At 37.3% G+C, this 12,990-nt stretch overlaps 1 protein-coding gene and 1 non-coding gene across 2 annotated transcripts in view; both read left to right on the forward strand.

The window, feature by feature from the left end:
* Positions 1 to 12,990, forward strand: part of SLC38A6 (solute carrier family 38 member 6) — a 54,424-nt gene that overhangs the window by 10,271 nt on the left and 31,163 nt on the right. Inside the window, exons 3-4 of the mRNA XM_049770265.1 lie at positions 5,232 to 5,284; positions 7,112 to 7,151. Of these exons, the coding sequence (XP_049626222.1) occupies positions 5,232 to 5,284; positions 7,112 to 7,151 (93 nt within the window). The remainder of the gene's footprint in view (positions 1 to 5,231; positions 5,285 to 7,111; positions 7,152 to 12,990) is intronic.
* On the forward strand, positions 12,169 to 12,298 carry LOC126005045 (small Cajal body-specific RNA 24). Its single transcript, XR_007494228.1, has one exon. It is a non-coding gene; the product is annotated as a small Cajal body-specific RNA 24 (non-coding RNA).

The raw sequence follows: 12,990 nt of genomic DNA on the forward strand, positions 1-12,990 counted from the left end.
TGATCTTTATTATCTATTAACACTTAATGATGAAAGATGGGGCTTTGGCTTGCATGTATTAATCTTTTTTACCCCTTCTAAATGTTCATTACTTTGTATCCAATAGTTTTTTCATTGAATAGTTTGTAATTTTAAATTATACATTTAGATCTTTGTTTTTGTTTGTGGGCTTTAGCTTGTCCATCTTTTGACCCTGCTATGTAATATATTACATATATTTTCCTTTCACTTGTTTATTTGTATAGTCTTAGCCTATATTATCATATTGTCAGAGTTGATAATATTACCTGTTAATGTATTATTTACAAGCTGCATCTAAAAGTTGAAAATTTTTGAAGGGTTTATAGGATATAACTGTACATATTATTAATTTAGCTGTTACTTGGATTCCAGAACTGTCTCTGCATACAGTGTCATAGCTTCTGTATAATTTGAGCTGTGGAAATGTTGATGACTAAAAAAGAAAGAAACAAACCCTGAAGTGTAACCTTCTGTATGCCCTTTAAGAGGGGATTACTTCTAGTATTATGGTATCCTAATTTTTTTTAAGCAACATGGAATAAAATAAGTTTTGTGATCTTTAAAAAAAATCCCATTTAGAAACATATTTTGAGGTTGGGGATCTACACCCAGCACAGAACTTACTTCTGGCTCTGAGCTCAGGGATCGGTTACTCCTGGCTGAGTTTGAGGAACTATCTGGGGTCCTGGGAATTGAACCTTAGTTGTCCATGTCCATGTACAAGGCAAACAGGACCAGCAGGGCACTATCTTTCTAGTCCCTATTTAGAAATATATTAAGAAAAATTTAAAGTGTGATATAGTGGCATAGTAAACAAACATTAACAGGAGTGACCAGCACAGACTAGTGGAGCAAAGGGGAAAAAATGGCAAGAGGAAAATGATGGAAAACATTTTTAAAAAAAAAAGGAAGGAATTTAAAAATAATAATGGTAAATTCCAAATGACTAACTTACTGAGAGTTGAACTGTATTTGAATAACACATGTCCCCCATTCCAGATCCAAAGATAATATTGCTGCTGCTGGAACTTGGTCTTTGTGCTGTAACTAGAGTTTATTAATTATCCTGTTTCATTGAGGGAAAAATGCAAAGCAGACAGAACACTCGAAGCAACTAACTGGAAATATTCCACTTCTTCATGGGAAGCAGCTTTCCAGAGGATCCTGTGGAGGCTAAACTTCGGGTCGAGCCAGAATAGCGTTAGAGTGTGCCTTGAAGGTACATTAAAGAATAAATTATCCCTGATTTGCTTGATTTAGATTTACAGCCTTTGGACTCTCTCAAAACATACCATTGATTTCTTTAATATAAAAATATAATTTCCTAAAATAATTTACTAATGACTGCATGCAGTTATTTATGATGGCAGGATTATGCTGAATACTGCTTTTCTAAATTTCTGTTTAAAAGACTACATTGATTTTAATGCTTGGGAACAGGGATGAAGGGAGGACAACACTGGTGGTGGAAAGGCCCTCATTTATTGTCACTGTGTACCTTAAATATCACTGTGTAAGATTTGTAATTCACTTTGGCCACAATAAAAAAAAAAAAGCAGAAAGAAATACCAAAAAAACTTCTCACTATGCAGATATCTATAGTGAAAATATAAATGCATTTATATCTATTGTCCCTTTACAAAATTTACTTTTTGGATATATCAAAGAGTAATCAAATATGTCTGAAAATATGTCTCTTTACATCATTTGAGAAATCAATCTTTATAGTCAGACGCTTATTTAAAATTTAATTATATAATGTCAGACCCTCTGACCTTGGGTATGCTTGTTTATTCTTGTGCATCAATTCATACATATATGTAATAAAGATTAAATTACCTTTATTTCAGATCTGTTAAAACGATTAAAGGGAGAAACACACAGTTCTTACAATAGAGCATTACTCCAACATTACTTAGTAATGTATTTCTGTTCAGTTATTTCTCTAACACTATCATCATAATTCCCTTCTTGTTTGACCACTCATATGGACCATTTTATTTAGATGTTCCCTGATGCTAAGCCTCTGAGTCTTTTAACTGAGCTAAGACTTTTCTGGCTGGATTTGATTGTTATAGTTAGCAGGTATTTAAAATGAGATTAGTAATGTATAACATAAGAGAAACTCCATGGGTCCAGCTGGATCACAAAAACATGAATTGTAGATATTTACCTTTACTTTTCTATTTCTCTTATAGAGCAGATGGGTAAAGATCTGGAAAATTTCTGCTGCTACTCTCTTGAGAGGAGCTAATAAATAAATAGCTCCACCCTGAACCAGAAGTCACCTTTCTTTCTCCTGGCTACCTTTATCTCTTTAAGACATGTTGCAACCATACCCCGGTCATTCCATTAGGGCACAGAACTTGTTTACATTTATTGAATTATAGTCTGGGTCATTGACCACTTTCCATACATGGTAAGATTGTTGTCAGTCTGGAAATCAGTGACAGTTCAGTTCTTAAAGAGAGTCCCCATTCTTTCCTTTGAGTAGCCATGATTCATTTGATTGCTAAATTCATCACAAGATACATACATTCTGGGTCTTCTGGATGCAAATAAAGCAGCATGGGATGTATTCAAATTCAGAAATAAATGAAGGGTAAAGTGGTATGCTAGTGTGACTGCAATCTAACTAATAAAAAAAAGACTACATTGATTTTAGTATTTTTAATTAGCTTTTTTTGGTTTGTATAAATATGTTTTTAAGTTGATTGGCTATCATGTCTTATTTTGATACACAAATTATTTTACTTTATAAATCCATTGATTATATAAAAGACCTGATATATAATATCTCTTATCAGTATTCCAAGTCATGCCTATATTGCTAAACACCAGAGAAATTTATAAGTACAACTTCAGTGAACACTAACGTAAGTTTTGTGGAAAAAGATATATAGAATTGATTTCTGTTTTTATCTTTTTGTTTTTGTTTGCTTTTTGGGGGCAACACCTGGGATGCTAAGATATTACTCCCGACTGTGCTCAGGAATCACTCCTGGCAGTGTTTGGGGAACCATATGGGATGCCAGGGATTGAACCTGGGTGAGCTGCATGTAAGGCAAGTGCTCGCCCTACTTGCAGTACTGGCAGTCTCTGGCTCCTGATTTCTAGTCTTCAATTTAAAGTCTACCCCCTTTATAATTTTTAAATAATATTTAAATAACCAAAAATAAAAAGAAGAAAAAATACAGTCATTGCTATGTTTATAATTTATTCTATTATTTTGTTTGGCTCTATGGATAACTTTTGGATCATTTTTCACTAAAACTGTTTTTCACATTATCTTCCTAAGCATAACAGCCTATCTAGTCAGATATACATAGTATAATTAGTGTAGCCACTTTCTCATTGTTAAACTCTGAGGTATTTTGTGTATGTACATAATGTATGATTAATATTATCTCGAAATGGGGCCCGGAGAGATAGCACAGCGGCATTTGCCTTGCAAGCAGCCGATCCAGGACCAAAGGTGGTTGGTTCGAATCCTGGTGTCCCATATGGTCCCCCGTGCCTGCCAGGAGCTATTTCTGAGCAGACAGCCAGGAGTAACCCCTGACACCACTGGGTGTGGCCCAAAAACCAAAAAAAAAAAAAAAAAAAAAAAACCCTCAAAATGGCCTACTTCATTTTATTGTTCTTTATAGTATATTTTTTATAACTTGAAGATTTGGGGAGCCCTGTGTTGAGCTCGTCTGCGGCCACTTCCTTAATAGTATGTGATTAACGTTTTTCAGCAGTGAAGTATTTTAAAATTAACGTACTTGCATTGTCTTTTTATGCATACTTTTTTTGAGCTTACTTAATAAAATATAACATAGTGATCACATAATTTTTAGATATACTGTTAAATCAGAATATTTATGTGGCTCACTTTATTGCAATGTTTGCTTTACCACAGTGGGTAGTGGGAAGTAAATCTACAATATTTTCAAAATAATAATTTCTCTGATTTTAGACTTAATTCTTAAAATGCAAGCTTCTAGAGGTCAAATGTTATAAATACTTATAGGTTCATTGTTCAGTTTACATTTAGTTGACAACATTAACTAGCATTTTTAGATGCCCAGGTAATAGAATTAAGAAAAAAAGAGATTCACTAGCTTTTCAAAATTTATATACAGTGTTCCCAAAAAACCATTAAAAAGTGGAGGTTGGAGGGGCCAGAGAGACAGCACAGCGATAGGCAGGCTCAAGGGACTATATGGGATGCTTTATAATGAACTTGGGAATACACATACCTTTTCAAGTTAATGATTTTGCATTCTTGGAAATAGTTTTATTTATTGGTTTTGGAGAAACATTCATTTGTGCTTTCAGGGTAGGGGGAATGTCATTTCCAACAGGGGGTAAAGCACCATGGTACAGGGCATTGAATCTGCACCTTCTGCGTACAAGTACCTGATCTGTTTGTCTGCCATTGAAAGCACTTCTAATAATTGTGTCTCAGCCCGAAGCTTACTCACCTATTTGTTAAGAGTGGGTGGAATGCTCTTAAGAGATTTACTTTCAAAGGTTGTTACTGTGGAAATTGTGATCCAGTATGGTGCCCACTAGTACTACTGTTAGCATTGTACCAAGATGGTGCATGCCAGTGGCTCTCACCCGTTTATAGCCTATCGTTTCCTGCTCCTAGGATAAAGTCCCTTATAGATGTTTTCCCAACTGCAGCTCAGAGTCCCACAGTGTGTTCTTTCTTGGTCAGGATCTCTCCTTCTCTCTGATTTCAGTCCAGCCAGATGCTGTCTTTTTATTCTTACTCTAGAAGAATTTAGGTTATTAGGGTTTCAGTTTTATTTTTTCTACTGTAATCCAAGTTTTGGGTTAGATTTGCTGTGATCACAGAAGGTAAATGACAAGTTCTCTTAGCCAGTTTGGCCACATTAGCTATTTTTTGGGGGGGTGGTGGTGGTGGCAGGCAGTGCTCACAGCTTATTCTTTGCTCTATACTGTGCATAATGGGCTTATGGGACTATATAGGGTTCTGGGGATTGAACCCGGTCAATGCCTGCAAGGCAAGTGTCCTCCCTGCTGTACTATCACTATGGCTTAAAGGAAAAAAATGTTTCTAACATATTTATGTCTAGTTTTGACTTGTCTGGCTGGTACAATTTACCCTGTACTTGGTGATAGTAGAATAACTCCCTTTTAAGACTTGGCCACAAACAATTTTGTAGAAAAGTGAGCATTGTAATTTTTCTTTACAGCTGTGATGACTTATGAAGATCTTGGACTATTTGCATTTGGATTTCCTGGAAAGGTAGTTTTTTTTCCTTTCTCACTATTTTTAATACTCAAATTTTTTTCTTGGTGTTTTCAGTTAAAAGAGATAAATATATAAATTTTATTTTAATGTGTATAAAAATATATGTGAAACAAATTAGTGGAATATAAGAAAACTAAAGTCAAGAAAATAGAATGGTTGAAGCAGGAAGAGAAAGGCTTTTCGGTTTGCCCTTTCTAAAAATGCAGCAATAAATTTATTTGAATACTTAAATAGTTAGTATGTCTCACTCTGAGGAGAAAGGATAATGCTTTGAATAATTTAAAAAATGGTAACAACAGTCTGGGTTGTTTTTGTTGTTTTGTGGGCTGGGACCTGAAAAGGAAGATTTGACCCACCTTTCTATGCTCAGTGTTTACTCCTGGCTCAGCTCTGAAAATTCAGAACACCTATCTATAATGGATCTATATTTTAACAGTTGGTTAGTCTTAGTTAACTGCAGCTGCTTCATTTTGTTGTTTTTTTTTTTTTTTTGGTTTTTGGGCCACACCCAGTAACGCTCAGGGGTTACTCCTGGCTATGTGCTCAGAAGTTGCTCCTGGCTTGGGGGACCATATGGGACACCGGGGGATCGAACCGCGGTCCGTCCAAGGCTAGCGCAGGCAAGGCAGGCACCTTACCTTTAGCGCCACCGCCCGGCCCCTAGCTGCTTCATTTTGAAAGGGGAGAAACCCCAATATTTCAGTCTTGGCTGCCTCCTGGCATCTGACACTTAGCCTACATAATATTACTGAATTTGAAGTTTTGGGCTTCAATTTTCAGATATACAAATGTTTGAACTCTAGACCTTTCTTTGTTTCTTTGTTTTTTGTTTGTTTCTTTCTATCTTCTGTCCTTTTTTTCTTTCTATCTCTTTCTCGCTTTTTTTTTTTTTTTTTTTTTTTTTTAGTATGGAGTGCTGTACTTATTTCTTTGCATGTCATTTTTCCACAAGAGCCATTTAATCTTCTCTTTGTTGTTCCCATTTTAATATATATGCTGTTGAAGCAAGATCTGTCCTAGACTATTTTTAATCACCTACTCACCGGAAGAAGGATTATTTGATGACAATCCTTGATGACAAACTGATTCACTTAGAAGACTATATTTTCTCTTCTGCAATACAGTATTGCGTAGCAGACTTTCAATTCTTTCTAGTGTACATACTGAAGCAAGGCGGTAAAGCAGCTCCTGCTCACCCCCCAACCCCCAATAAAAGAAAAGAACTAGAAGTTGGGGAATGGTGCTTCCAGGCTGACACTGTGCCTCTGGTGTGTTGTGAGGTCACCATTTTTCTTTTTTGGTGGTGGGCACTGAGATGCCTCAGCTCAGTAGGAGTAACAACCACAAATTAATCTCGGGCCAAAACACATCTTCTGACCTGAAGTAAAATGCTGCTTTCCAGGCAGATACATGGAATTGAGGGTTGCAAGTGAAAAGCAAAGCCATTCATCATGAAAATTTCTTGTCTTTGTTCCAATCAAATGCATTAAATTAAGTTAAAAAAAGAGAGAAATAGGAAATGAAACCAGATCTATTGATTTAATTTTAATTTTTAAATCTTTGATAATCACTGACTATTAGCTTTTTAAAAACCTTTACTTTTAATAATGACTGTCAAGAACACCACAAAGTATGGTTTATACTAACAATTAAAATGTTAAAGAATGATTGTTTATGTGGTTTTATGTATTATAAATGTCTGACATGTCACGGTTTATCTTCATGTTAGCACCTGCTTTTTAGTAGTCACTGTATTCCAATAAAATACTGATTCTTATATATTTCCCTTTTCATCCTCTGGATACCTCTGTTCTTTCATAGATGGTGGTGGCAGGCACCATAATAATTCAAAACATTGGAGGTAAGCATTAGAAATGTAATTGATACATATGCCAGAATCTTGTCCCAGGTGAACGGGCCTGAGCAGGGGCGCTATGAGAATTAACATAATAAGGCTGAGGGGCCGGAGACATAGCATGGAGGTGGGGTGTTTGCCTTGCATGCAGAAGGACAGTGGTTCGAATCCTGGCATCCTATATGGTCCTCTGAGCCTGCCAGGAGCGATTTCTGAGCGTAGAGCCAGGAACGCTGCCTGGTGTGACCCAAAAACCAAGAACAGGAAAAAAAAAACAACAAAAAAAAAACAAGACTGACATAATAGAGAATAAAATATGAGGTCAGGGGGCTCCCAGCTTCATGTACTGTGAGCCCAGACTGTCTTCCATGTAGGATATTTATGGTTCAGTGTCAATCAACATAGGAGGAGCAGCAGGTGTTGTTAAGAAACAAATGTACTTCAGAGAGATAGCATAGCAGTAGGGCATTTGCCTTGTATGCTGCCAGCCCAGGAGACATTCCCAGCATCCCATATGGTCCCCTGAACCTGCCAAGGGCCATTTCTGAGCTCTGAGCCAGGAGTACCCTAGAAACAAAAGTACTAATCTAAGGCTAGCCAAGCCTGATTGGTCTTTCCATCTCAAAAGGGGTGTGTGAAGGAAGGGAAGAGAAAGCAAGGGCAAAATCTCTGTGGTCTTCCTCTGGGAGAGATGGCAGACAAAAAATAGTGAATATTGGACCCTCATCAGCTAAGTGTTCTATGCTGATGACTGCATTCAGATAATTCAAATTAGGAGTCCTTAAATCATCTCTTTGTGCCACTCCAGGGACTATCAACTCTGTAGCTGAACATTTATTTTGTGGATGTCTTCATAACAACATATATTTGAAAAAATACGTCTGCTTTGGTTTCTTGCCACACTACAGGTCTAGCTAGGAAAAAATGAACAATTGCAGACATAGAGATAAGTAACTTTAAATAGTGTATGCTATCATTTTCTTTAATTGGAAAACTTTTCATTTTTATTTAAATATAGGACCATATAAATGTATAAAGCCTACATAAAATATGGCACACAAAACATTTATGTAAGTCTGTGTATATTTTAGGGGTACAGTTTCATGCCTCTTCAAAATGTATGTTGCTGTATCATACCTACCAGCAAAATGTCACATTTCAGATTTCACCACACTTCTTAGATTCCTCAGTCTTTCTACCTTCTCCTATTTCCTCTTTGGTAACCAGTGTCCAAGCAAAATTTTCATTTTGTTTTATTTTAACTGCGGGGAGAGATTATAATAGTGGATTTTCATGGATGTACTTCAAGTATCGCCCTTTTCATTGTTGTGCCTATCTTTTCTTTTCTTCCTCAAGGACTCTGACTTCTCTCCATCTCGTCTCTCTATCCTGAGTTGTGTGGATCAGTTCTCTCAATATGTTTGCCTATGAACCTGCATTGCTACCTTGCTGAATATCTTTAAGTCCCACATATGAGATAGGGAATCCTATATGTGTCCCTTTCCTTCTGACTGACTTTATTCTTAATCTTTACTTTTAAAAAATTTCCTTTTTTATTCCTAAGGTTACAGTAGTGCCAGGGTTCACCAAACTTTTTGAACAACATCTACTGGGTTTAGTAATGTTTTTTAGGTTTTTTTTCTTCTTCTTGTAACTCAATAATTTTGACAGGTTGGGTTACAGTTTTCCAATGTTCAGAGGGAAAATTCTCCCTTTAATTTTAATGTGTTTCCTTTCACTCTATTTCTGCTCCAGTCCACCTCCATTGGCAATTGCTATAGAAGGAGTAAGTAGAATTTTTTCAATTTTAAACAGTTTAGTTGGAGACAGGCAGTGACTTCTTGTAGCATATTAAAAATATTGAAGTGGTTTTTAAAAAACAAGCCAGGGACCATTAAGAAACATCCTCCATCCTTGACCAACTAGCAGGCTCTTAATTTATCTCCTTCATAATCACAGTAAATCTGCATCAAAATAAGGATTCATCTATACAGAAGCATACCCCAAACTTGGATGAATAAAGAGAGGCTCCATAACAAGATAAATAGAAAAGGTAGTAGTCTCTCTCATCAAGGAAGAAACAATCCCTTGCCACCCCAGCCTCTTATCAATAAAGAATAGAACACTTCTTCCCCGGGGGTGGCAGTTGTGGTGGTTGTTTCTTATACCTCACACCCCAATCCTACAATCCAGCATAGCAAAAACTAGTTCTTCGGACTTTGTGTTCTGAGAGGCCAAAGGAAAAGGGGTCAGGAAAGCCAAGAAAAGTAGATTGAAAAACAGCCTTTGATAAAACTGAACAGATAAAGTCACCTGTTCTGGGAACCAAACACACACACACACACACACACACACACACACACACACACACACACACAAGAAAAAAACATAATGCTGTCTGATCTATAGGGGAAAAACAAACCCTCAGACACCATATTTACAGCACTTACTAGGAAGGGAGGCAGCTTAAATGTCAGAGTATATTACCAGGAGGGGCAGGTTACTCCTGGCTCTGCGCTCAGGTGGGATAGGGGGCTTGCCAGGGTTCGAACTCTGGCTGGTGACATGCAAGGCAAATGCCTCATCCACTGTGCTATCGCTCCAGCCTCACAATATTTTAAATGGTTCAAGAATTTCCCGATTTTTGAGGAATGTCTATTGTTTTCAAAAAGGCTGGACCAATCTACATTTCCACCCGCAGTGAATGGGTGAAGTGTGCGTGCCTTGGACTTGTAAGGCTCTGATTCCATCCCCTAGTTACTGCCTGGTCCACTAAGTACCACCAGCTGGATATGACCACTGCAGTTTTTTTTTTTTTTTTTTTTTTTTAAAGAAAGGTAAAAACTGGGGCTGGAGAGATAGCATGGAGGTAGGATGCTTGCCTTTCATGCAGAAGGTTGGTGGTTCGAATCCCGGCATCCCGTATGGTCCCCTGAGCCTGCCAGGAGCGATTTCTGAGCGTAGAGCCAGGAGTAACCTGAGCGCTGCTGGTGTGACCCAAAAACCAAAAAAAGAAAAGTTTGAAAGTATTCATTAATGAATCCCTCTGGGCCTGGGCTTTTTTTTAAAGAAGCTTTTTGATTACCATTTTAATTTCTTTGATATTGTTAACTCTGTTTAGCTGTTCCATATCATCTTTGTTCAACCTTGGGAGGTTATAGGAATCTAAGAATTCATCCATTTCTTCTAGGTTCTCTCTTTCCATGGCATAAACATTCTCAAAGTAATCTATTACCCTTCGAATTTCTGTAGTGTCTGTTGTGATATCTCCACATTCATTTCTGATTCATTTTATTAGTCTTCTCTCTTTCATTGTGAGTCTTGCCAATGATTTAGCAATATTATTTTTTCTAGGAATCAACTCTTCCTTTCATTCATTTCTTAAATTGTTTTTGGGGTTTCCAGTTCATTCCCTTTCTTTAACCTGCTTTCAGCTCATTTTATTGGTCATTTTTCAGTTTCTTTGTGGTTGTTGTTTTAGGGGAAAAAAAAAAAAACCCACAAGTTTTAATTGGAATTACTGAGGAAGGGGAGGGTGGGAGAGGATAAGAAAAAGAGATTCAGGAATATCAGCTCTCAGAGAGCTCAGGCTTCTCCAAAGGCTGAGAGCCCTGGTTTATGGGCCCTAGAACAGCAGGTAGGGGACTAGGCCATGACCTGGCCTCGATCCCCAGCATCCACCTGGCCTGCCAGGAGTGATTGCTGAATGTTTAGTTGGGTGTAATCCCTGAGCACTGTAGGGTGTAAATCATGGTGTTAGGAAAGACCTGATCCTAAACACTAATGATTTAGAGGTGGGAAATAGGCCAAAACCAGAGGTTACCATTAGCTGTCCATTTCTATAGGAACTAGAGGGGTATTTGCCAGTAGTTTCTGCTGCTGAGACAGAAATTAAGAAAAGAGGCATCTAGAAGTTTGAATACTCAATGCTACTTCAAGCAAAAGAACTCTGGCTTAGAGATAAGGAACTTGAAGGCAGAGATTGTACAGGGAGGTGAGGTTGTACCTTACAAGTGGTCAGCCCCTGTTTGATCCTTGGCACTGAAGGGCCCTCCAGACACTGTCAAGTGTGCCCCATCGCCTCCACCAACCCCCCCACCCCAAAGAACAGTAATAGCTAGTGTCAGCGGCTTCCAGTGATTCCAGTGATTTCACTTCACTGTTGCATTATAAAATCCTTTTCCTAAACTCCAAGGTAGGGAATTGCTTTTACGTTTATTTCAGCGCCTAATATATACCACTAAGTAGACTAAAGTATCTTTTAAAATTATACCCCAAGCTCCAAATCATTGTTACTCAAGACAGAAAATGTCCTATTAACTTTTATAAGTAATAAGTGAAATTTTATGTCATTTCTGGGTTTGTATATTTGAGCTATATATATATAAAACTCAAAACGAGGAAAGAGAAACTTCTTAGAGTATGTAAAGTTATTACTCTGCTTTTATAATGCATGAAACTCATGCATTCTAAGATAAAACCCTCCTTTGGTTTATGAAAGCCACAGTTCTTTTGAGGAGATTAAAGATCGGATCATTGCTACATATTATGAAATGTGAAACCCAAACAGTAATAGTTTTATGGAAACTTCCTGAAATTCTAGACTGGCCCAAATAGTCCAGTATGTCACAAGTACCACGCACCTTCCTTTTCATTTTAATTAACACCTCAATTTTGGAGTCTTTTGGAATAGAACTCGACAACCTTCAAAAATAGTTTCTGAATCTCATAACAGACAGTTATCCATTAGATCATTTTCAGTTATGGACTATAAAAAGGTTACATTATCCGTCTTTTTTACTTATTTAATGTAGGCTATATTCGAATTTTTAACGATTTCTATAGATATTATCTGGGGTGGGGTGGGGTAAGGTACTGGGGCTGACTTAGTGTGTACTCCCCTGGGAAACTGGCATTGGGTGTGCTTTGACAGCGCCACCTGCTGGTGTTGTCGTCTCTAGTAAAAGTTTTTTTTGAACCCTATGTCAGAAATGTTAGAAAGCACTTAGAAGAGGAGAGGTCATGGACATTTATTTTACAGCAGCTTCTTCTCACAGTGAAGATGACTCTCTTTAAATGTCCTAGAGAAACAAAGTAGCTCTCTGTGCATCCTTTCCAAGTCAAAAGGCTGCATCGTTCCACTACTGACATTTGAAAAAAGAAAGAGGAAAGGAATATATAGGGAATTTAGAAAAATAATCTTTTTCATAAATACTTCACTTGGAAATATTTACTGGGAATGTGACATTTTTGAAAAGGTTTTTGAAAATAATCATTTATTGCTGAATTAGAATGGCAGTCTTCAGAACAGCAAACAGGACCCTGCCTGGTCATTGTAATTAGACGTAATGCTTTGGTAAAAGATGAAAACAAGCATAGGTTCCCAGGTGGGGGAAGCTCCCCACAAATCTTATTTGTATTGTACACACTTCAGGGAAATGACTTTTTATTTTCAGGGTTTTGATTTTTCTATTAAAAGAGAATGTTCTATACTTGTGTGGGAATACACATCAGTGGCATTTGGGCGTTTAATAGGAACAGCAGGTAAATAAGTCATTGAATGGAATTAATGAATGAATTGCTGTCCATGACCTAGACATGTTTGAAACAAAAGGTGAATCTCTGGGTTGGAGAGGGAGTGAACTCGAAGCATAGAGTTTGGAGTGACTCCTCAACACCAGTGGGTGTGACCCAAAAACAACCACCACCACAGCAAAATGCTAATTAAAAAAAAAAAAGAAAATTATGAAAAGTGGTCCTTTTGATAGATTTTTTTTTTCTTTCTCTTTTTTGTTATGGGAGTTTCTTCTTCATTTTGCTCTTTCTCTTTCCTGTAGCGTGACTC

This window comes from Suncus etruscus, chromosome 3, assembly GCF_024139225.1.
Source record: "Suncus etruscus isolate mSunEtr1 chromosome 3, mSunEtr1.pri.cur, whole genome shotgun sequence".
Lineage (NCBI taxonomy): Eukaryota > Metazoa > Chordata > Mammalia > Eulipotyphla > Soricidae > Suncus > Suncus etruscus.